At 38.4% G+C, this 26,397-nt stretch overlaps 2 protein-coding genes across 7 annotated transcripts in view; both read right to left on the reverse strand.

The window, feature by feature from the left end:
- DIP2B (DIP2 acetate--CoA ligase B (putative)) overlaps nucleotides 1-10,331 on the reverse strand; it is a 190,777-nt gene extending 180,446 nt beyond the window's left edge. For 2 of the 3 annotated variants that reach the window (XM_087956238.1, XM_026679972.2), the window contains exon 1: nucleotides 9,968-10,275. In XM_087956238.1, coding sequence (XP_087812364.1) covers nucleotides 9,968-10,070 — 103 coding nt within the window. In that variant the 5' untranslated portion in view covers nucleotides 10,071-10,275. Of the gene's footprint in view, nucleotides 1-9,967 lie in introns of all 3 variants that reach the window. The other variant, XM_026679973.2, reaches the window with a different exon arrangement.
- A 14,511-nt stretch (nucleotides 10,332-24,842) lies between these two features.
- LARP4 (La ribonucleoprotein 4) overlaps nucleotides 24,843-26,397 on the reverse strand; it is a 37,139-nt gene continuing 35,584 nt past the window's right edge. For all 4 annotated transcript variants that reach the window (XM_087956242.1, XM_026679975.2, XM_087956243.1 and 1 more), the window contains one exon: nucleotides 24,843-25,484. In XM_087956242.1, coding sequence (XP_087812368.1) covers nucleotides 25,143-25,484 — 342 coding nt within the window. In that variant the 3' untranslated portion in view covers nucleotides 24,843-25,142. The remainder of the gene's footprint in view (nucleotides 25,485-26,397) is intronic.

Below are 26,397 nucleotides of genomic sequence, written 5' to 3' on the forward strand. Positions count from 1 at the left end.
TCGCTAGCAAAGTCTCTGCTAAACAGCAGCAGTGCAGCAACACCGAAGCAGCAAAAAAACCAAACAAAAAAAAAACCCAAGATTCATTCCCTTGGGATTAGGCTAAAAAGCAGATCCCACCTTAACCACAAAAGGCAGCTGGCTGACCTTGAGCCAGACTCTCTCTCTCCCAGCCCAACTAACTTCATAGGGTGATTGTTGTGGGGGGAAAAGGAGGAAGATGGGTTGGATATATTTGTCACTTTGAGTTATTTGTGAAAATAACAAAGGTGGAGTATAGCTAAATAAACAAACACAAACAAATAAATGAAATTACTGTGTGCCAGCATTCTGCAGGTTAGCCCATTTAACACACTTTTGTTGACAAAACGTTGTCCTATGATGAAATGTTTTGTCCAACTGAGGGTTACAAAGCATCAAACAGACACTGACAGACAGACAGGCCTTAGTAGTATATAGATAGATGAATAAATCAATCCTTGATAATTTAAAAAGAAAACTTTGCAAAAACATATATTTCTAATAACTGAAATCAAAAATAAACTCAGATTACAATACAGAATTTGATAAGTGCAGTTTTAATACACATAGAATTGTTCTGTATTTAATTAAATCCAAAGATTACTAGATTTTAAAATAAGAATTGTCCATTTGAATAGAAAGATATCTCACATAATAGCAATTGATCATCCAATTACTGAAAACAAAAGCTCACAAAACTTTTGTCACACACAAATATGTAGCTTTGGATTATTTTCCTCTATAAACCAATGAACAAGCATAATGTTTTTTACTCATTTGTTTAATTGGGTTCTATTTATCCAGTTTTAGGACTTCCGTGGAAAATGGATAAAGCTTTAGATCATTTTTATGCAGAAATATTGAACATTCAAAGGATTCACAAACTTTTAAACACTATTGTAAATATGTATAGCTGTCCTGAGTTGCATTCTAGGATCCATGGCCACACAAATCTTTAAATAAATAAACATCCTTATTGAATATTCTGATTTTTCTTACATATTCATTAAAAATAACAAAAAAGACTCTCTTAATGTTAATGTGTGTGTCTGTTTTTTGAAAAATAGCTGTCCTATAAATGCAGTCATTCCTCTCTTCAGTCAGAACACATCTCAGCAAATAACATGCCCAGACACATCCAAAAAGTTGATTCCACCTTTGACTCACCTTTAGTTAAACAGATAAGAGCAGGAATCCACTAGAGGAAAATATAATTATGTTACTCCATGTATTCATTGGTCAATTGAATTGCCTATCAAATAGTTATACCCTATCCTCGATAGAAATACATTCATTGTGTGTGAAATTTTCTTTGGACCATGGGCAGCTGGTAAGCAGTAAAGGCCTAAGATCTGGCCATGCCAAATGCCCTCCCTCTGCAAACTATTTAATTATCCTTAATTGTTAAGTATAAGGTAGTTGGTTAGCGGTGACTGCTTCAAGCTAGATACCAGGAAGTTGTGAGTTCTAGTCCCGCCTTAAGCATGAAACCACCTGGATGACCTTGGCCTAATCACTCTTTTTTTCAGCCCTAAGAAGGCAAGACAAACCATTTATATAAAACGTTACCAAAAAAACTTCAGGAACTTGTCGAGGCAGTTGCCAGGAGTCAAAATTGACTCACGGGCATCAATCAATCAATCCATAGTATGTTTTATTTTAAATATATGTTATTTAATTTTTTTCCTGCTAAACATATTTTTAATCTATTGTTACTTATGAGCTCAGTGCTGTGAATCAAGGATGAATATACCAGCCAACACACTACTTAATATTGCATAGTTTCAGAGATTAAGGAGGCCTGTTCCATTGGTATCCACATAATTTTAAATTCTTGATTATCCAGACAAAGCCTATTATTATTTATATAGGTGACAGAAGTCATCTCTGGAGTTTACAACAGATACTCTATTTCTCCTCATTGTCACAATAGCATATGAGCTCAAGCAAGCTCTGTCCTAAAGAAGCTGCCAGAGGTGAGAGAATGAATAAAGCCGAAGTATGAGAACAAGAATTTTTACTCTTCCTGTGCCAATTTTTTATCTTTAGATACTATTCTTTCCCAACTCTTTTCTCATATATATAGCGAATTATCTCACAAGAAGCATTAATTTAAATTACAAAGTCTCACCAAGATAAAGAATGCTGGGGAGAAATATCTTAATCTATACTGATTAGTAGGAGTACCCTGGATCCAATGAAAGGCCTAACCCAGCATTTCATTCATTCCCAAAGCTGAAACACCTGGAAAGTACACAACAGATTATGATTGTATAATTTCAGACCCATATTACATCTTATGTTAAGAATGTTTATGAAGTGGCTTTCCCTAGATTTGTCCATTCTTTCATTAAAATGGCCAAGTAAGATGCTGTAATTGTAACTTTAGGAATCAAGAAGCAGAATGTAACTATGCACTAAGTATTTCTCTTTCTGTCTTGAATTTCTCACCATCCAGTTCTCTATCATTCTAACTCATGTGAATAACTGCAACCAAAGGGATCACTTGATCACTTTGATTGCTATTCTGTGCATCTTTAAGGTGGATCCATAACTGAACAATATTTGAAGTCTGGGTTATGGCATAAATTTGCTTAAAGAGATTATAACATTAATAACTCCTCTTTTCTCATTTTCCCATCTAGCCACGCTGAGTCTATCAGGGAGCTTTCATCTTCCACAAATATAAACAGTACCTTATCTGCATATCAAACAAGCTCAATTTTTTCCAATGTCAGGCTCAGTCCTATATGTCTGGAAATTGTGTGCAGTCTGAAACAAAACCAGGACATTTACAACTAGTATAGTATTCCTTTACCAGCGAGATAAGCAGAACAATTTCCTGTAATAGATGTAAAACAGTACATTTGGGAAAGGTGAATTCTAGTAAGGAATCTTTATTTTTAGATACAACATAACTGAATTGTCACAATGAATGTAGCTGTTAGAAAACAGATTAGTAGAATCTTATTTCTCTAAGGAATATTGTCTTTTGTCAGTTTCATTCTGCGCTACAGCGTAAAATTGTACCTAACAACACACTTCATACTGCTGTTTTAGTTTCACAAATTTTCAAAAACAGACACAATACCTAAAATAATTATTATTTACAATACCTAAAATAATAATTATTAATCATCTGTTTATTTCTGCAACATCTCAAATTGATGCAGCATCTCTATGGCATGGATTAGTTTCTTTTCTTATTGTTTCTCATTGGCTAATTAGAATAGAGGGAGTTTTCCCCACAGCCACCCCCAATAAGAAGCAATGGTGGGCTAATGCTAAAGAATTTCAGTCAAAGCCACCAGTATATTTTTTACAAGCAAAAGGCAAAACAGAAATTAAAGGCAGCCATTTTTATGTTACAAACCTTTACAAAATCAATAGCTTTAATAAGCTGCCAAAGAATAATAAATGCCCTCTTCACATGACGTATTAAATTGGCTAATTGCCCATTAATGTTTTAAAAATACACATACTTATCGCACTATAAATACACACATAATGTTATAAGAAAAAAAATCACCTCTGTAATTAGTGAAAGCAAATTATGCATGAATAATATAAGCAAATGATGGGAATAAATTATTATAGGAATCTCCTGAAAGATTTTGCAAAGCTTAAAAGAGAAGAAAGCACAGAAAGAATGAAGTTCTCAAGTCAAGGAAACAGTGGGATATAGAGGCATCTATGGGAAGGTGGGTAAATGACAAAAGCAGTGTTAAGCCATAAGCCCTGCCCCTTTTGTACACATTTTGTTCTGTTGCATCCACATTCAAAAGGGGTTTAGATAGCATTACAAAACTACTTTATTTTGACAAAAGCACCGGATCCTGCAGTGTGCTTCTGATAACATAAAAATCGTCACAGTTATAGTCAGAAATTATATATTTAATAATTTGTAGCTGTAACCTTTACAGTTTTTATGTTATCAGAAGTTAAAAACATGAAAGATACTACTTTTCATATCAGCTACATTTATATTTAAAGATAAATAGTGTTAGTTCCTTGGTTACCATGCAGGGCCTGGCACATGGTCAAACTTTATTTAGGGCTTGACAACTAGACATTTTGTTCAATTGTCAGAAACAGAAACTGGGGTTTTTGACAAATCATTGTACCATATGATGACTTCCCGAGAAATCCATAACATTTGACTTGTTCACCAATATCACCAAAATTACATTCACATGGTGCCCATATAGTATTCTTTTGTAGACACCTATTCTGATTTATCCACCAACAGAAACAAAATAGAAATAACATGATTGCTATTACAAGGCACTTACTGACAACATACCGTGCGTAGTAAACAACACTTAGTGAAAATAATCGAATTCTTAAAGCAAGATGATAAAAAAATATACATCTAAAGCAGAAGTCAGTTTTTGGCCGGCACTATGTTACAGGAGTCTAGGGAAGTCGAAAACGGACCGCGCAGGGTGCTGCAGGAGTCCATCCCATCTCTCCTCCCCCGTTCCCCCCACCCACTCCTGCTGGCCCGCAGAGAACTACAATACTGATCCTGGGCTAGAGGAAACCAAACTCCATGTATCCACTGGTAGCTGGAAATCACTAACAGCACTTCCAAATTTCTGGACTGCTTTAATTTACAGAAGTAGATTAGGAACAAAACAAGGATGGGTGGCTTAGAATTTGTGCACTGGTTTACCGAATTAAGATGTAACAAACAATCTATCACTACATACGAAAGTAGCTGAACAAGATGCCAACTAAAAACTGTATCACATTCAAGGCTTTGATTGGCACCCTTTTTTGTAGCATGATGCAGAAGTTGTTGATATATTCCCCTTCAGGCCTGTATAGTTTTACAGAGCTTCTGCTTACACCGATTCCAGTGAAAAGTACCACATTCTTGGCATAAAAACCATCCCCAAAAGGCATCAGTAATAGCAGTAAACAACTAATTAATGTAGACAAAGGTCCCTCTTAATGTAAATGCTTACCTCAAATCTGATGTTTTTAGCTTTCTGGAAAATTTAGTTGGCTCAAAGGTGCTGAAATTATTATGTAAAAAATCTTTACTCTGTTTAAGAATCAGAACTCCCCATGGAGGAAACATTATTGGTTTACATGAGTTTACATTCTCTGTATAATTTTCACTCAACAATAATCAGAATGCAACAAAGAAGTACCCGTACCTATATGCAGGGCAAGCAGCATGCTATTGGTACAGAGAAACACCCCTATGTAAACATGTTTCCATATTGAATTAGCATCCTCATCGGGCTGTGCTGAAAAAGCACTGCAGTGTTTTGAATTGCAGCTTCAGGGATACCGTATCAAGATCAGATGCTATGCAAATAATGCAGAATAAGCATACCACGGTATACTTTAAAAGATTAAACTGTGTAAGGTGCCTTATAACATTATAAAAACAGGTTTTTTTTTAATCAGCCAAGTGTGCCAATATATTTGCAATATAGGATTTATTGAAAATGATATAAAAAGGAATGTTTTTCATGGTTCTCCAAATTTAATATGATTTCAATTAATTGCTTATGTGAGATTCCCATAAATGAAACTGGGTCAATCAAATCTGACATTGAAATTTATATTTATATATTACAGAGCTATATATCAAAACAACAAGACTATAACAAGAAAATATTGACAAAACAAGATCAACAGTATAACAAGAAAAGCCCTGAAAGCTGATGATTGGGGAAACATATAAAAATGGTAAATTAAAAAACAATAGGATAAACAGAAATATGAAGGGCAAGAACAATCCTAGTACACAGATTGCTTACTCAAGAAAATTGTATAAATTTGCTATTAAATAAGCAACATTCCTTCTCTGAAGTTGTACATAAGAGATTTTCATGAATGTTTACAAAGATAATGTTCCTTTATAACATTATAACATTATTGCTTCCTCCCAAAACATTGTGCAGAAAAAAAACATGGACCAGACGTTGAGTTTCTTCATCATCAGCAGCAAAAGCAACAGCAGCAATAATGTAGAGATTGCTATTCTCCTTAAAGACCACTGTACAGAAATACAGCAACATGCTTTAATCATTTGTAAAGAATTACCTGTTTTCTCTGTATCCTTACTTGCATATTAATATTATTTGAATATCAACAGGCCTTTAGTTTTAATGATTTCTCTACAGCCCAGTATTACTAAAATGTATTATACAAGCAATGCCTGTGATCTTTGCTCAATTATTAATTTTGTGCAGTACACATTTTATAGCGTAAAATCATATAATATAGGACACTTAAAACAGTCATCTCCTTAAGTTTCTTCATTCAAGATCCAAAAATTAATTCCACTTGGCCAACTATACCTTTGATTCATGGTATCTGAATGAGAGGGTCTGTTTGGAGTAGTGGTTAAGGCATCAAGCTAGAAAGTGGGAAACCATGACTTCTGGTCCTGCCTTACATACAAAGCCAGCTGGATGACTCTGGGCTAGTCTCTTTCTCTCAGCCCTAGGAAGGAGGCAATGACAAACCACTTCTGAAAAACCTTGCCAAGAAAACTGTAAGGACTTGTCCAGGCAGTCTCTGAGAATCAGACATGATTGAACAGAAGAAGAAAAAATAACGACAGATCTAATGTTAACACAAACTAGATGACAAAAAAGCACAAAAAGAGTTATTATAAAAGAGTTATGATAGATATGGGATGAGGTACCCGCTCCACCAACTCCCCCGCCCCCAAATCCATTAGTTCAATCCCTTGAAGTAATTAAGTAACTGCTTAGAACCCAGCCTGTCATGACAAATATATTATCAGGGTAAAATAATTTACAAAATGTCCCCTTCTGAAATAATTAACTTTGTATTCTCCTCAGAAAATTAAAGCTTTTCAGAAATGAGACTACTATTTGAGTTTTGAAAAATGATTCATACATGTGTCCCAAAAGGAAATTCAGACACAGTAACAATGAATTATGTATGTTTTATTAATTCTTTTTTAACTTCAACCGCCTCTTTTGTTTCACAAAATTCACTTATGATTGTCATTTTATGAGGATATAAGACAATAGTTCAACAGCCAGTGAGTAGAAAATAACTTGGAGAGTTAAGAAAACAACTAAAGGGGGGGGAAAGGAAAAGAGGAAATGTGCCATTTATGTCTTAAATACAACTTCAGGTTTTGTTTTTAGCATAAACAGGAACTTCGTAAAGTACTTACATATGCAGTAAAACAGGCTGCAGACCACATAGAAAGCTCAAAAAAAGTCTGCATTGTTTTCTAAACTCCTCAACCTATTATAGATAGACCCCTTTTAAATCTTGCTTTCCTTTCAAAGAGATGATGTCCTGCCAATCAGCAGTATATGCAAGATAAATCATTTCTAGTAGTTTTGGATAAACTTTAGTCAAGTGAGTTCTATTTTGAGACCCTTGACCTGGATGCAACTAACACACATTTAAAACTAAAGAATGCTTAGTCTAAATTTTAATGCTTTTGAATCCCAGAAGAAAATAGGATCCCTAGTCATTTCTCACAAAAATAAATTCCTGTTTAGCCTCACCAACTTTCCTAATTTCAGACTGTAGTTTATATGTGCATTTAAGCATGTACGAACCATTATATGGCAGGAGTGGACAATTAATTTTCCCAAAGGGCCATATGAAAAACTGGGACTGTTGGGGAGGGCCACTGCTGTCCTGTCCCCCGCACCCTGCCACTCCCTCCAACACTACTGCCCCCTGGCGCTGATGCCCTAGCCCCTGCTAGCAATACCAACACTGTGGGTCGGACAAGAACAGTTGAAGGTGTGAATGTGACCCTCACTCCATAAAATGCCAACATCTGGTATATCATATCAAGAACAAGTGATGCATCATGTCACTCTCATACTTCAGAGTGTGTATGAAAGGCTTTTTGGTTTATTTTTAAACTTTGCATATTTGAACAATGCAATTAATCACTTCAAAAACAGTTTTCGATTATCTTTAAATTGGTAAAACTGGTTATACTATTTATATACATGTTTCTCTTACCTACCAAATTCTGATTAGTCCACCCACTATGATGTTCACTGACAAGCAATATTGCTGATGTAGGAAGGGAATTCCCTATATAGTCTAATACAAGTTGTGTTATCACTGCACCAAGTGGTAAGATACACATAACATTTTCTGAATTAATATATGCAGGGGGAATAAAACAGAAACTGTAGCAATTATCCAGGCAGACAAAAGGCCTATCATGCTAGAAGCTCTTAACTGCATAAAGCATATTTGTATTCTCATTCAACAGCAAAGCTTCCCACAAACCAATATTTTTTTTAAATTTCTACCCAAATGGAAGAAATTAAAATCTGGATGCAGTCAGGATTAAAATGGATCCTCATTTTTTTTTACACGGAACCTACTGAGTACCACTTACAAATCACAGATTCCATCCTTCTGCACAAAATGGTATTTGCACCTATTATGCAAAAAGGTGGATTCTTAAGGTTTTTATGTTGGATCCATGTGAATCTGCAGATTATATCCATCACTGGTGTGGTCGGTTGTATGCAAGTGGAATGAATGGGAGGAATGGAAAGAATGTGACCTGGTTCTCTCAGTGACCGTTACATCCTCAACCATCATATTCTGCCTAAGCGTTTCTCTAAATTATGATGTAGAAGTGATGGGTCAGGAGTCTTCTTTAAAAGATGGATTCAGAAAAAAGCTTAATTAATCAAGTAATACTTCCAAGAAGACTTTGCCTGGCAATTATAAACTATTAACAAATAGGGAAAAAAATACTAAAGCTTGAGGGACATCTGACCAAATGATGGGGAAAAAAACACATTTTATTGTTATTGTACTTCTAAAACTAAACCTCTATGATTTGTTGGTGATTTTAGGTGTATTCCATATAAAATGGTGATGCTCTATGACGACCACTGCATTGGATCTATTTTTACAACACAGTGACAAAAAATGGACAGATACAGAATGAGACTAGTGTTCTGATAATTGTTTCAGAAGGATTCTAAGCAAAACCTTAGGGATTCACAGAAATTTCTGGTTCAGTTCTGTTGTTTGGCCTTTTCATATATGCCAACAAATGTTATTGTAGTGAACATTATACTGAACTGATAACTATGACCTCTATTTTAATAGATGTTTTCATGCAAAAATCAGGAGCATAAGCACCTTGAATTCACCTTATTGTGCCACAGTAGCATCAAAAAACACCAGACCCATGACAGTCAGTGGAGATAGAAGTAAACTGTGATTTAACCATGGCCTCAAATGCATCCTACATAAAAATTCATAAGGATGTGTATGAATCTAAATTTCACCAAAATCCCATTTACAGCAAAAACAAAGTATTTGTTTAGTAACATTCTACCCATGACTGTAGATTCTGGGAGTTACAATGCAGGTCGAAAGTCACAATTAAGTCACAGGCTGAGAGAAGAGGGAAATGTAAAAAAAAAAAAAGGAAAAGGAAATCTCGTCTATGCAACCACAGAAAGAAAGAAAAAAAGAGAGGAAATTGCGTCTTTGTGGAAGAAAAGGAAAAAATAAATTGAAACATTTGTGTGGGTGTGTACAGAAGTGTGCCTATGCACAGTCGGCTGTATTTATTTTAGTCAACCTTAAAATAAATTTTTAAAAAACCCCAAAATGACCTATCTGTTTCATCCAGCTTTCATGCAGACACTCAATAAGAAGATCCACGCTAACCCTAAAGGAGAATGTAAACGCCACCACCAGGGAACAGACTAGAGAGCGCATGTTGAGGGGGGGACAAGAGGCAGGGGCCTTTTCTTCTTATTTCCCCCATTTGTCCGTCTCGGAGCCCCCACCCAGCAAAGAAAATCAGTCAATTCAACCGGGAAGCCCAGGGGAGAAATATGTTCCCTGTTTTCCCCCGTCGGAGAAATGGAAAGCTGCCAATAATCTGGTTTCCGCCCTAGAGAAGAGAAAAAGAGGCGGCGGGGGGGGGGGGGCTCACCTTCCGAAAGCTCCAGCTCCAGCTCCGCAAGCTGCTCACGGACCTCTCGGGGCAAACCGACCGGAGGAGAAACGGCGCCGTTACCGCCCGGCAGCTCAGCCATGGTGGGAAACGAAAAGTGCCCGACTTCGGCGACTTCCTTCCCCTTCTCAGCGCCGGCAGGTCCGGATCTTGCCGTGCCCAACAGAGGTGGCAACGAGACCTACCGCCGTGGCCATAATCCGAGCCGCTCCTTCAGCCTCGCCGCCGCCACCCTCCTTCTCCTCCTCCTCCTCGTCTCAGCCGCGTTGAAGGAGCCCGGCTAAGTCACATGGGAGAGGCGGGCAGGCCCAGCCCAAGCAGCAGCCTTCCTCCCCCGCTCCACGAGAAGAAGGGGGAAGCGCCGCCCCGGGCAGGGCAGGCCCAGCGCTAGGAAAGGCCCGTTCTGTGCCGCTGGCGTCCTCTACCGGCCTCCTCCCACAAAGCTGCCTGCCCTATCGGACTGCCGCCGGCCGTAGGAGGCCAGGCGAGGAGGCGGCATGTGGAGCGGCTCCCGGTTCCCTCCAGGCACGTTTCACTCGAGGCTTCCAAACCCCCAATTTCAGGATTAGCGAAACCCGGTCGGCTGGAAAAGTGATCAGCTCACTAGTGCTTCGTGCAAACGCAGCCAAAGACAAAGCCGGAATGCATAAAACTGCAGCAAGCGATGGTTTATTTTAACAGGTACCTTTAAGTATGGTATGCTGTAGTGTTAGTACAGGTAGTCCTTAGCTTACTACCACAACACAGCCCAAAAATTTCTGTTAAGTGGGACCTTTGTTAAGTGAGTTTTGCCCCATTTTATGACCTTTCTTGCCATGGTTGTTAAGTGAATCACTGCAATTGTTAAGTGAGTAACCCGGTTAAATGAATCTGGCTTCCCCATTGACTTTGCTTGTCAGAAGGTCGCAAAAGGGGGTCACTTGACCTTGGGACACTGCAAGGTCATAAATATGAATGGATTGCCAAGCATCTGAATTTTGATCACATGATCATGGGTATACTGCAAAGGTCATAACTGAAAAACGGTCATAAGTCACTTTTTTCACTGCCGTTGTAACTTTGGTCACTAAATGAACTCTTGTAAATCGAGGACTACATGTATAGGTATAGTGGCTAAGTCAAAATTACAGAAACCCTTTTAGGAGTTTGTGTGGTGAACAAATGGCAGGTGTTTGCCTCCAATAGTTCAGGATTGTTTAGTACTGTTTTTGCCATTTAAGAAAGAATGTTTTTTGTGGTTATTATGCATTTATGCATAATTAAGTGCACACCAAGAAACTGGGTTGGCACTTAATATGCTTTCTCAGTTCTCAAGAACTTCTTTAAATTCAGCCATCAACCCACCTGCACATTATAAGGAACCACAGCTATGGCATCCCCAATAAATGCCATTTAAACCCACCTAGTTTCAGTTTAAATTCCTATAGCAAAGGAGAGGCCACCCCTCTAGAAGTTGTCTCTTGCATTGCTAAATAGCTCATGACATGAATTTTTTCTTGATATCCAACTTAATTTTGTGCCTTCTACAAAACATCTCATCAGCTAGAACCATGGAATTTCCCATCACTCTCTTTTCCAAGCTAAAAATACCCAATGCTTCCAGACTGACAATGAAAACAGTGAATATTTCATTGTATTTTATATTGTATTCCTGATACCAAACTTTCTTTTTTTCTTCCCGGCCTTTATCATTTTGATTGCTTTTGTCAATATCTATTTCAAAATGTGGTGCTCAAAAATGGATGAAATATTTTTGGATCGGTCTGACAAATCCCTAGTGAAACAATTACTTTTTTTAATTGTGATACTACAATTTGATTGATACATTTGGGGTTTTTAGCTGCATCATATTTTGAAAAGTGTTGGTTTAAGATACCCAGATCTTTTTCACAAGCCTTGCTTCCAAATAGGATTAGTCCTGTTACCCCAATTTTATATTCATGCGTTTGTTTTTTGTCTGGTCCTGCAAACATGGTAACCAGGAACACCTTAACAGTCCCTTTACTTAAGATGGGTTGTCAGTCCTTTTGTCTATCAATTGCTCTGCTTAAAAGGGGCGTTGGTGCTTACCTGATACGCCCATTCTCTGTGAGCTCTGAAGGGCATCCAGACATGGGAGGTGCTTCCTTCTCTTGTCCGATAGGCTGAGCTGATTTCTGAGGACACTCCTCCTTGAGGCTCCTCCTTAGTGTCCCCAGTTTTGAATAGTCAAAGTGATAAGTTAATCGTCATTCTTCGTCACCTTGCTCTGTAGACTTGGCCGGAATTTGACCCACACCAGACGGACTCTGGGTGAGGCTGGATGTTCTTCACAGCTCACAGAGAATGGGCGTATCAGGTAAGCACCAATGCCCCTTCTCCAGATGAGCTGTTCAGAGTATCCAGACATGGGACATACCAAAGCTTGATGTGTCCTACGGGAGGGTCTCCGTCTGGTAGGAGTCCCCTCTTGTTACGTGTGGACCCGTTGTAATACGTGTCTGCTGAAAGCTGATTCAGCAGAAGCAAAAACGTCCAGTTTATAGTGCCTTATGAAAGTTGACGGTGAAGCCCACATTGCTGCCCTACATATTTCTTTGATCGACGCTTGAGTGGCCCAAGCAGCCGATGTTGCAGCACTCCTAGTTGAATGTGCTGTGGGTACAAGCAATGACTGAGTCTTGTAAGTCTTTGCAATCATGGCTCATAGCCACCTGCCAACTGTCGATGTCACCTTCCTGCCTTGAGTAGCTGGCAGAAAGGAGACCAAGAGTGCCTCTGTCTTCCTAAAAGATGCAGTCCTGCCTATATAGATTCGGAGTGCACATCTGACATCTAATAGATGCCATTGTTGCTCCAGACCGTGAGATGGCCTAGGACAGAAGTTGGGGAGTATCAACTCCTGAGCTCTGTGGAAGGTCAAATTAATTTTGGGAATGAAGGTTGGATCTAGATGAAGGACAACTCTGTCAGAATGGAAAATGCAGAGATCTTGTCTCACTGACAGGGTGGCTAGCTTGGAAATTCATCTTGCAGATGTTATTGCTACTAAGAACACCTTAATAATAAGCAGGTGGATAATTAATAATAATTAATAAGCAGGTGGAGACTCATGCTTCTCAGAGGCTCAAAGAGTTGTTTTGTGAGTGCTGTGAGAACCTTGTTTAGATCCCAGGTGGGGTATCTATGGACCACTGGAGGTTTTAAATTAGTGGCCCCATGGAGGAAGCTGTGTATTGTTAGGTGATGAGCGATGGATCTTAGGTCACCACAGGTAATGATCGAGGCTAGAACCGCCATCTGTCTACGCAAAGTGCTTGGTGAGAGTCCTTTGTCCAAACTTTCCTTAAGAAAGTTCAGTATTTGTGCCACCGATGGAGAAGTGGGGTCTATTTTCACCTTGTCACACCACCTGCAGAAGATGTTCCAGGTGGCGTTGTATATATGGTTCGTGGAAGGACATCTGGCCACTTAGATCGTAGAGATGACTTTACTGGAGAGCTTCTCGCCTTTCAGAGGTCTCTGCTCAAGCGCCATATGCAGCCATTGTGGGTCCAGATGTTGAATTGGACCCTGTGTGAGCGAGACTGTCCGGCGGGATTCTCCATGGGTCTGTTATCGATAGATCCCTGAGATACGCGAACCACGGACATCTTGGCCAGTAAGGTGACACTAACAACAGTTCCACTTTCTCCTCTAGAAGCTTCTGTAGTACCTTGGGAATCAGTGGGAGGGGAGGGAAGACATAGAGAAGACCTCAAAGCCAGCGACAGCATAGGGTGTTGACTCCTTCCGCTCCTTGTGTTGGAAATCTGGAAATGAACCTGGAAATGAATTGTGCATTGAAAGGTGAGGCAAAGAGGTCTATGATCAGTTGGCCAAACAGATGTGACATCTCCTGGAACAGTCTTGGGTTCAGGCACCACTCGGAATGGTTAACAGTGGCCCTGCTCAACCAGTCTGCCTGGATGTTGGACTGTCCCAAGATGTGTTCCACTTTGATGGAGATCAGGTTCCTCTCTGCCCATTGACGCAGTTTCTCTGTCTCTCTCATTAGAGATTTTGAATGGGTGCCCTTCTGCCTGTTTATATGGGCCTTTGTGGCCACGTTGTCGGTCAGGATTAGAACATGTTGCCCCTGGATCAGTGGTAGAAATTTGTGGAGGGCGAGATAGACTGCCCTCAATTCTGGCCAGTTTATTCTGCAGGCATGTTCTGTCATAGACCAATGACCCTGAGCTGTAAGGGACTGACAGTGCGCCTCCCATCCAAATAGACTTGCGTCTGTTGTGATAGTCTGTCTGTGAGGGTCCTTGAAAAGGCAGCCCTTGCTGATGTTTGTCATGAACCACCAGTGGAGCGATATGAGGACCTTTAATGGAACTGTAACCTTGGACATGGAATTGCTCCTTCCTGACCGCTGATAGGGGAGCAGAAACCATTGAAGGGTTCTGGCATGTAGCTGGACCCAGGGAACAATAGAAATGCAGGATATAATTTTTCCTAGCAGTTTGGATAATTGGGCCAGGGATACATTTTTGGTGATCGTAACTTCTTTTGACAACTGTTTAATACTACTCTGCCTATCTGGTGATAGGGACCTTCCCAACCACTGTATCAGTGATGGGTTCCCAAATGCATGAGCTGAATCAAAGGTGTTAAATGACACTTGGCCCAATTTATTGAGAATCTGTGCTTTTGTAGAGCTTGTAGAGTGATCTGGGTATCTAGTTCAGCCTGTCGACTGAACGATAACAAAATTAATATGTCATCGAGATAGCATTGTAGCCAAACTGGCTACAATCCCAAGATGAGCTGCTAATGTTGTCAGAACCTTTGTAAAAGTTTGTGGGGCAGAAGCTAGACCAAATGGAGGAGCTATATACTCGAAATGGTGGTTATTATAGCAGAATCTGCTATGTGTGAGTCTGATGGAAATGTGTAAATGTTAAGTCTATTGACGTTAAGACATCCTTTTGTCTGATACTGAGTAGGATTGATTGTAAGGAGCTCATCCTGAATCTTCTGTAGACAAGGAAACGATTCAGGCATTTTAAATCTAGAATCCTCTCCACATCCCCAAACTTTTTGGGACCACAAATAGATGTGAATAAAATCCTTGCCCTTGTTGATCCTGCAACACTGGTTGAATTGTGTGGATCTCCAGTAAATGCTGGACTGCGGTCTCCATAAGAGTCATTTTTGTAGGATCCCTTGAAACAGGGCACATCATAAAAAAAGTTCAGAGGTATGGAGAGGAACTCTAGGGAGAGACCTGATCTTATGGTCTCTCTGACCCAAGCATCTGATGTTGTGGATTCCCATTGATCTGCGAATAGCTTTAACTGTCCTTCTATGGGAGAGTCGGGAATGATCTTACTTGGGGCAATGAAAGGACTTGTTTCCTGATCCATGAAAGGACCTTTTGTTCTGTCCTCCCCTCCTATTTCTGTCCCCAAAGGCAGATCTTTCTGCCTGTTGTCCTTGTCTATACCCAAAGAGCCTTTGTGATCTTTGGGAATATGATCCTTGGTAGAAGGGATGAAAGGAACCCCTCCGAAAGGACTGGGAAGGTCTACTATCAGGCTTGCGAAAGAGAGATGGGCGAATCTTTTTCTTGTTTCAAGATTCTACCAAGAGCGAATCCAGGGCAGATCCAAATAGTTTGTCCCTTTCAAGGGGGGCTGATGCCACCTTCCACTTATGTTTGGTGCCCGCTTGCCAATGTCAGAGCTAGAGTAGTCATCGTGCTGTAACATGGGACGCTATAGCTTTTGCTGAGAATTTAACCGAATTAAAGGTTGCATCTGCAGAGAATTCTGCAGCGGCCATCACTTTGGCTATGTCCTGGTGCGCTCTGGTATTGGATGAGGGAATCGAATCTCTCATGTGAGGAAGCCAGCCTAGGGAAGATCTAGTAAAGAATGAGGTGGCTCTGGATGTCCTGATCGCCCATGCATCTGCTAAGTGAGCTCTTTGAAGTGCTAATTCTGCTCTCTTGTCCTCTGGCTTAAGAGCTTCTGCTTCACTAGGTATAGCAGAAGGAGAGCTACTACAGGTTCATCTACTATAGGGTTAGAAAATTCTGGAGCTAAATTGTAGAATTTCCTATCATATCCCATTGGATTGGGATAAGTAATAATAGAAGACCATTGTTTCTGAACTAATTCAGTAAACATTTGTAGAAATGGAAATCACTTCCAACAGGTTGTGAAAATATTAAGTGATTTGACTCCTCCTCCGCTGAAGGCGGTTGGGAGGTAGGGTTCGGATTGTCAAGGTGTGCTTTGTTCTTTGACTTGAACAGTAAAGACTAGATGTGGGTGGAACAGACCCATGAAAATAGGTTGATCAGGGGCTAAGCTCTCATCGTCCGACATGTCCTTCTTTGTCTGTTCTGCCTCAGACAAGGATGAATCATTGTCCTGAGAAGATACAGACACAATCTGTTCCAACTGGTCTATTTGATCCTCCCTACATTGAATACCCTGGTTGGGCATATGAGAGATTAGAGATTTGCCTCTTGGGAAGGTACCTGAAGTTGAATAGATTCACTCTGCTTAGTGACCTTGGAGATTGAAGATACTGCACGGGTTCTGCTTGTTATTGCCTTGTCACGAGTGTCTGTTGCACTCCTGCCGCTATGCCCTGTTTAATTGCTTGCTCCATCCAGAGTCTCATCTGTGGAGGAATTTCCTGGGGGAGATATTTCTCTGCACTTAGACCAGCGGCTGTAGGAATGAATGTGGCCTCCGGAGCCCATCGTGAAGCCTGTATTACAGTTGATATGCTTGCTTGATCTTGTAAGGCATTGCTGTGCCTAGATTGCATGGACAAATCAAGGGGGTGAGCTGGGATGGAGGCTGGAACAGGAGTAATTTTTGGAGGAGACTTATTCTTTTCCGCCTCATGAAGGCACTTTTTAAGTTGTTTTTCTAGTGCCTTTTGACGCCTCTCAGCGTCTTTTTCAGCGGCCTTTGAAGGCTTTTTTGAACCAGATGATTTACTCTTGGTCTTTGCCATGGCCTTTCTGGCTGCCGCTCTAGAGCCTGAAACAGTGGAGCTGATGGAACTTCCACTTTCCATTACAAACCCTGGTTACAGGAGTTGTGGGAATTTGAGGCTTAATTTGACTGGCGGTTGGCTCACCTAGGGACCTGCTCCAGTATGTGCAGGGATCCCTCAATGCAAATGATTTGATCCCCTTGTTTTTTTAAATTAATTTTGTAATTTAATAATTAATTGGTTAACTGGTTAAATAATTGATTTTAAATAATCTCAATGAATTTCAATTAATGCCAATATACACCTGAAGTGCCCAGATTAGGTTTGATCTTAATATTACTGGGCCAGCAGCAGCTTTAATGCACAGGCGGGCTCAGGCCTTGGTGCTAGCTGCTATTCTGCTGACGAGATTAAATGTGAGGTATTGCCAACATACAATCCTTCAACTGCTCTTTATTTTTTTGTGTTGTTGCTGAAGGTCCTGTAAGGCTTTCTGTGACAGGCCTTTTTAGGAATAAACACCTCACAATTACTTAACTAATTAGGTAAATTATAGTTAGTCAATACAATTTGAAGTTTCAAATGCAAACAAAATGGCACTAGCCATTATTTTTGGCGTGCAGTAATTTTAGTCAGCAGAAAATAACTTCTCAATAGGAGCTCCGCAATAGATTAAAGACAGACAGATTTGAATATTATTGAAAAACTCCCAAATTTGCCGGGTAGGGGTCAGGCACTGATGCCCACCCCTTTGATTTTAAGTGTTCTTATTGTGGGGAATAAGCCTCTGGCCATTATTTCTTTGGCGCGAGATGAGCCTGTGTGCCTTGTGTCATAATGGACCCTACCCAGTCAGGCAGCCAGTAGTTTTACATAAAAACCTCCCTGATATTTCCAGATATTTCCTCATGGTGGCTGGATGTACAGCCGCCTGAAGCCTGAATTGGCACCTTGAAGAGGATCCAACAGCCAGCTGATCTTTATTGCTTCGGCTGCTTCTGTGGCTTTAATGGCATTATGAGGGGACTTTATATGGCGCCGACTGAGCGCGCTCCACTCGCCGTTGAGGCCCTCGCTGAGGGCTTAATTACTCCAACACCCAGCTGGTGATAAGAGCGGCCTTGATAGCAACATAAAGCTTTTGTCAAACTTTGACTCCCTTTTTGCAGCAAGAAGCTGTGGTCTATTTTCTTACTGATTTTCTGCTAGCTTTCAAAGGATCCAGCCAAGAAAAGTATGCCCATCTCATACAAAAGCTTAGTAAAAACGGGGGACACTAAGGAGCCTCAAGGAAGAGTGTCCTCAGAAATCAGCTCAGCCTACCAGACGAGAGAAGGAAGCACTTCCCATATCTGGATGCTCAGAACAGCTCATCTGGAGAATGATAGGATTCTTTGGCAGGAGAAAAATAAAAAAAGTAGGAGTATCTCTTAATAACAATAGCACTTAGACTTAGGTACCGCTTCATAAAGCTTTACAGCACTCTCTGAAGAGTTTACAAATGTTGGCGTATTACCCCCAACAATCTGGGTACTCATTTTACTGACCTCAGAAGGATGGATGCCTGAGCCGGTCAGGATTGAACTCCAGAATATGGGCAGAATTAGCCTGCAACAGTGCATTCAAAATATTGTGTCACCATGGTTCATAAACATTAGAGATAGGAGGCTAAAGATGTCCAAGAAAATGGGCAGCTTCATCCAAAGTATATACTGTTTTTATGTGAAATGGAAAGAAAGACATAAAAGGAGTCAAGTCTTCTCCTAATCCGTTCTTAGTGGCTCCACATATAGTAGGGCCACCATGTTTTAAAGAACTATACATTAAAAAATATATGAGCAATCTGTAGCAAAAATCGCTGGGATATAACCCAATATGGCTGCTCCCAATTAATTCAGGCAAGTCCTTGCTCTTTTCCCTTTGGTGATGGATCACAGGAATATGTCAACAGAATTGAAGAGTTTATTGTCTTAATTATGATCATCTTCATCAGCATCTTTATTATGGTCAGTCCAAAATAAGAATATTTCGAAAGGAAGTATCGTGACAAAAAATATAAGATATAAAGCATAAGTCAAATAAAACTCTGGGCCTGATTAACACATTACTAAAGCACTTCCGAAGGATTATTTAAAGAATTCTGTAAGCATCATCACAGTTTGGCCACCAAAAATATAATAGCAGAATCTAAATTTAAGGAAATGCAAAATAGGACAGATCTGCATAGTGTTTTAGTCACTACAAAGATAGATTCTCAGCCTCCTCTGCTTTTGTTATTTTATTTATTTAATTACTGGCTTAGTCATCACTCTGAGCAGCTGCCTTCCATATGCAAACATGGCTAAAACAATAATCAATAAATATAGGTAATAAAAGTCCTATGCCTTCTGTAAAACATTCAGGGCCAGAGCGGATGAATTTGTACAAAGCACTACTTCATGGCTAATTGAAACTATTTATTGAATTAATGCAATTTTCTGATTTCATACAACTCAAACTTCAAACTAACTAACTTTATTCTAGATTATGCAAGCTCAGCCATTATGCAAATCAGGCTGTTTTGTTCAACAAGCCTCAGCTTTACAAAATCCAAACCAAACTATGTTCTCTGCTGAATAGCTTATTCATTACCAAGGACAATAAAGCATATTAAGACTATAGAGGTTGGATAGGAAGAATTTGAAGAAAATCTGTCTTTAGTCCTTCATTGCTTTTTTGTGCCTTGTCCCAATTTATCTATAAACTGGAGTATTTCTCACAAGCAACTCTCTACTTTCAGATCCATACAATGTCTCAGTTTTACCCAATTTTATCTGAATTTAGAAGCTGAAAGTCAGGCCTCATTAGTCCTTGGATAAGAAACCACCTGGGAATTCCAAGTCTGAAGGGCAGAGGGGTGGAATTAAATACAACCTGGAAGAAGGCAATAGCAAACTGAATTGTTGCAAAGAAATTGTAGTCATCAGGCATATTTTTTTTGTTTTTGGTCAATCACCCTTGATTTTGTTTTAAGTAATAAATCTGAAAATAAAGAGTTCTGGGAATTGTATCTCATGAAGAAAAATAAAAACAAAGAAATGCCCGTCACACAGATCATACAGTGTATTAATGGAAAAGAATCATTATCATCTGAATGGAACTTACATTTTCTCCTTGCATCAGAGTAAGAGAATGGGCATTTTTAGCCCATAGGCTACCTCAGGTCAGCATGACAAAGGAATAAATGTGCCCTGGGCCATCTCTTCCCAACACCCATTCCCTTTTTAAAATTATTTCTAGAGAAGGCAGATCCAATTTCTACTTCTGGCCCCAAGTGGAATCTAGGAACAATATATTGGAGGAAAAAATAACAAAAATGGATCTTTACCACCAGTTAGGATGGCAGGTTAATGTAAATAAAGCTAAAGGCGGCATTTAAAACTCACGTTTGTATAAAAAACAATTATCTAATGGATTCCATAATTCCTGGAGACCACAGACCTTTTAAATGGAATATGACTTTAAATCTACAAACTGGCTTTTCTGTCAGTCTGTAGACAGAAAAGGCTGTCTTTCGCTTATTTAACTCACATATGGAAATAAAAGAAATGATCTCATTTTCATTGATAAATTTCATGGATTTCTTTCACTAATCAATGTTTCCTCACCTCTCAGTTTTGATCTTGTTAGATTTGAAGATATTTTCTCTTACTATTTCTTTATTACACCAAATAACACTCAGACAAAGTTTCATTTTTTTAAGGTGGCTTTTATTATTTCCTTCTAATTGTTATTTCAATTTCCCATAGCACCTTGGCAATGTCAAAAACAAATACAAATACATGTATAATTTTAACAATTAAGCATGAACCTACTCTACACAATTTCTTGGATTAGACAGCTTTGACAACAGGAATAAACCAAACTGATAATAGATAAGCCAAATAATTGAGATATATATGAAGCCATCACTCTGATAAATCAGATTAGATGTGTCACAGAAGTCAAACTTTTTGGGAAAAAGATACAGCTGAGTAGTTTGGTTTATTAAAACAGAAGCCATTTGCACACCAACACTTATATTTGAAATTTTTTGAGGGAAATTTTATCCATAACTGATTTTTTTAAAAGTCATTAAATAAAAGTGTTGAAGTTGTTAACAGGTTAGTACAGAGGCTGATTAGTTCCTATGCTAAATCTTAAATCTACATTAATACACTCATCCCCATCTCTTCAAAAGAGTCCAGGGCTGAAGATGCAAATAACCTTCATCCAATGAACCAAAAAAAAGGGGGGGGGGGAATGAGGGGAAATCAGAAACCATCCTAAAGGAAGCCAATGCTATGTAAAAGATTCTCTCTCACATACACACAAGAGCATGATAGACCATTACAGACTGATGGTGATCTTATGTTTCAGAAGAAAATATCAAAAGTTAAAAGAAAAACCTATTGCATATTTCTTGTAATCAACAGTTTACAAAAGTTTAAGCAATCCCCAACCCCGAAGTGCATTTCTGTTGCATTTAATCAGTATACAATGTTGCATTTTATAAATTTAAAATAATCTGTACACATGTAGCAGGAATTTTTATCCAAGTGAATGTTCACTCGATGACAATAAAAATCGTGGATATATTTAGACATTTAGCTGATACTGACAAAGTAATAAGGCCGTAGCTATTTAAATTATAGTAAAGCATTGTTTAAGTCACTTAATTGCTACTGATTTGCCCATATCTTCAGATCAATAAGAAGAGATTGATTTTAATCTGTTAAAACAGCATTGCAACTTTCCAAGCTACTTTGGGGAAAAAAGAGAAAACAAATAGAAATACAAATTTAACCCACAGAGAATCTTCTCCTTTTCCCTTCTAGAGAATACCATGGCTCAGAATTATTGACTAAAATTAAAGATACAGAATGTGTAAAAAACTCAAAATTTCCTGCTAATGAAGATCTCCTTTCACAAGTTCAGGAAACAAAGGTAATTGTGATCTTTATCATCTTGCATATTATATTTCATCAAGTTTAAGGGTAAAAGGCATGTACGTCCAATGATGACCTATTAAAAAGGAAACTGTTCTCTTAGTTGATAGTTTTGGCACTGATGCTCTATGAAATGCAAACATCAGCTTCATCTCTGTTGTTCCAATATTTACAATGAAAATGCTCTTTTTATTACATTTACCAGTATAATCATATTGGCAATGTCATTTACGTTCAACCATTGCTGAGACAGAGGATAATGATTTACAAGTTGGTCAATATATCAACTTTCAGTTTTAACAATGTTGATTTGCTCATTTACATTTAATGCACAACTATGCAGAAAACAAACACTACCAATATTGCACATCCTTACAGCAAGATAGTAAAATTGCCCAGACATTGAATCTAAAAACTTATTGTGTCTCATTTCTAAATTAATATGGGAAGACTGATGAAAATCCAATTTAGTCTCTGAGAATAATGATTAGCCCAAATACCCTTATCATTCAAAAGTAATTGCAAGTTAACAGCATATAGCATATGGTTCTTTTTTTTTTTTTACTTTGTCATTCCTTCTATCTAAATTTACAGATTTAGGTATTCATGATAACAAAATAGACAGGGATATTGGAGGAGAATGAAGATGTTAACTGAGGAAACACTTATTAAACACTTCAGTTTTAGTAAATCCCTCCAAGGTATTAATCTGACATTGGAAAAAGCTGCTTTTACACACTTTACACATACATTGCACAAGAGCCACTTGTGTGGGGAAAGCACACATGCGCAGACATAAGCTTCAGGATGTACAACACATCCTTTCCCACAATCAATTTTTTCCCTCACAAGAAATTGTCTTGAGTTATGCTTGCTTTAATATCCAATAAAGAAAAGAGTTACATTTAGTTGATCTCTTTGAATACTAAATTCAATTCAAGCTTGAACATATAAACAGTTAGATTTCACATCCTTGCATTGCCAAGTAACTTTTAAAGTAGCATCTTCCAACAGAATTGCATTCTTCTTGAAGAGGAAGCATTTTTAAATAACTCCTAGCAACTGTTAATTCAAATCCATTTTTAGTTTGCAATGACACAGTGCTTTATCTATCCTAAAAACAACTACAGTATAGCAGTTCAACCTTTTTTCCATTCCAAGTGCAATAATCAGAATTATGAGTTTTTAAAAATGAAGTATTTATACATTTTTCAGAATTCCTAACTTTTTAAGTACTTCACCTTTTGTATCATATTCAGCAAAAATAGCATTATGAGTAAACCAAAGTGGGTTTGTACTTAAGAGACGTGATCAATTATTTGTTTTAATATAAAGTCTGCAAAGGCCAGCAGTTACTTCAAAAAGAGAAATGATTAATAACATGCATAGAAAAAGAATATCAACTGCCTTAAGTACATTTGCACTTCTCAGTCAAAAAAAAGTGATTGCCAAGCTGAATAAGTTAGAGAAATGACAAATCTGGATGGATGGATGAATGAATGAATGGATGGATGAAGATTATATATATATATATATAATATAATATATATATTATATTATATATATTATATATTATATATATAAATTATATATATAGTGTGTGTGTGTATGTATGTATATCACACACATATACATATATATACTTATAAAAATAGATATGAGTGTTCTCAAAGCCATTGATAGAGAATGCCTACCGAATAAGAAATTGCCAAAAGTTTTTTGGCTAAGTAAAATCAGAAGATTACCATTTTCACAGTTAATTAATCATCTGCCACTGACATTTTAAAGTTATAACTAACACACAAACTAAAATGCATTGTGGTATGTCATAACTGAGTTTTCCAGTGTTTACAACTAATGTCTTTAAATTTGTATATTGCTACCAACTAAAGAATCCAATATACTTTCCCCTAACACTTTAATACAGAACTTTGAAGTCTAGCATGCTGATTTTGCAAGATTAATGTTTTGTAATTGTCTTAGTTCTTTTCTTAAATTCTATAATCATCAGCTTGTAAACCACACTGCTTGTTGCACATTGTTATTCTAATTACCATCCTAATATTCTTGCCAATGTTCTCCAAAGTAAGTTAATTTTCAGTTATCAGCTCTATCAAACAGAGAAACTTAATAATCTTTGTTTTGTTTCCCCATTAAATAAAACCTGATTTCTGGTAGTTTTGAAACTCCTTTAAGTAGGTAGAAAAAGTGTTTTCAGTATATCCAAGTACAGCCTTAGGGTGGCCATTCTATTTGTTAAAGTTAAGTCAGACCCCCCAAAATTATCTTACCTCCTTCTAGAGAATTGAGAATATTAAAGAGTCGAAAATCTCAATTCAATGCACCAAGCTAATGTTTACTATGAAGTTTCACATTCCCTATTTTTAGTTCTGCATTAGTATCAGAATAACTACGTTCCAGCTAGATGTGCTTAATTCTGTAATAAAGGATCAGAGAAAACATTAAAGCAGTGGAAAAATAAAACAATGCTATTATCCCTAATTAGAGAAAATGCTGGAACAAATTAAAATCTTACCCACTATTTCTTGTTTACTAATCTTGCTGTTTGCATACTCCAGAGTAAAATCATAGTTTTAAAAGCTGACCAAAATTAGTAAAGTCAAAGACTATATTTCCAAAACACAAAATCCTACAGTAGTACAATCAATTATCATCAGTGACGAAATCATGACATAACAGGTAATATGGCTACACTCATTCATACTGACCTAGCATGTCAGTTTTGGGGCTGAATTGTAATGCAAGGCCATTAATGGCATACATGTCATCTTACAAGCCATACCTTAAATACATTTTTAGAAGTAATTTATAACTTTTACAGTTGTTTTTTTCAAAAAAAAAAAATATTTGCCCCCTCTTCAAGTAAGAAACATGCTAATATGTGTATTTGTTCCTCATCTTTAATAAGCTAGTTCTTAATGCAAAAATCTAATTCAAACAGGAAATTAAAAACAGAAAGTTACAAAAATTATAATCTTTGTCATATTTATATTGATTCTATTTCTCCAGCATTTTGTATCACTTCGAGATGAATATTGGGATCCCTTTAAGCTCTCTCACATTGCAAACCCTGTGCTCTTCAATTTATTGTCCACTTTTCCTATATTTATATTTCTCTTGAGCTGGCCAGTTTCTCCTCTACTGCTCTTTAATTCACAGTTCTGATTAAATAAAAAGTTTGATCAATTTTCCTTTGGTGATCGCGGTGGCATATACTGTTCCTTGCCAACTCGCCGAGGCGCTCCCTGAGGAGAAGACCTACGTCCACATTGGCGCCTCTGTTCCCTGATTTTTCCTGCAGCTCCTTTGGGAGGCCCATTGCCTCTGAAAACAGCCAAGTCATTCATCCGTCCTTCTGACTTTTCATGTGCCTTCTCTCCAGCCTTCTCATGGGTGCCATTTTCTTCTGTTTTTGCAGGGGAGGTTACATTAGAACGCAGCTCCCTAAGTGGCTGAGCAGGAACAGAAGGTACTTCTTTTGGAGGTTTCTGACAGACCTCAGCATAACTGAGCTTCCGAGGTTCCTTACCAAAAGAAAAACGCTTTAGTATGCCTGTAATATAACCAAATCAAGGGGCATATATGCTAGTGACAATTTAAAATTAAATCTATATTAAAGCAATTGTATGTAGTTACTCCCTAATTTATAACTAAGTGCTTAGCAACTGTTTGAAGTTATGGCAGATCCTGGAAAAGTTACTTACAACCGAGTTTCAAAGTTATAATTCCAGCAGCAACCCCAAGGTCATGGGAACAACATCCAGGCAGATTCTTCTTCTGGAAGAAGCTGCTGCACCACAGAGCCTTCCTACATAGTCCAGAGTTCATGTTGGGAAAGGAGAGCAGATTGCTCTGCTCCTCAGCATACCTGCAGGGCTTCATGGCACTATCCAGGAAGTGGGTATCATTTTCAGAGTGGCCACCATGTTGCAACCATTCTAAAAATGGTACTACCTTTCAGGATGAAGTCACGCAGCCTAGGGATGCTGGGGTGGTGGTGTGTGTGGAGCAGCCTACTCTCCTTTTCCAATGTGAGCTCAGGAGTTCTTTAGATGGCAAATAATCGGTGATGGGGGTTGGGGAGGAGGGTGTGTAGGACCCAGTGAGTCCCAAACCCTGTGGGGACCCAGTAGAGTAGGAAAGTAGGTCCAGGGTCTGAAAGTACAGGGTACCTTGGGGCAGGGTAGGACCTTGAAAAGCCTAGGGCAGGTGGTCCTAGGAGGAGCTTTCAAGGGCTTAGCTCACCCCAAATGCCCCTCTCCAGGTTCTCTACTAAATGATCCTTGTTCAGGAGAACAGTAATGGTGATTGTTAAGCAAGAAAATCATGTGGTCACCTTGCTTAACAACCACCAGGACTTGCTACTATAATGGGCAGACTCCATTACGGTCATAAGTCAAGGACTCCTTATATTTGTTCTACCATTTTCATTCAAAT

Source organism: Notechis scutatus, chromosome 2 (genome assembly GCF_049901735.1).
Source record: "Notechis scutatus isolate UNSWTSFEM ecotype Mainland chromosome 2, rNotScu1.2, whole genome shotgun sequence".
Taxonomy (NCBI): domain Eukaryota; kingdom Metazoa; phylum Chordata; class Lepidosauria; order Squamata; family Elapidae; genus Notechis; species Notechis scutatus.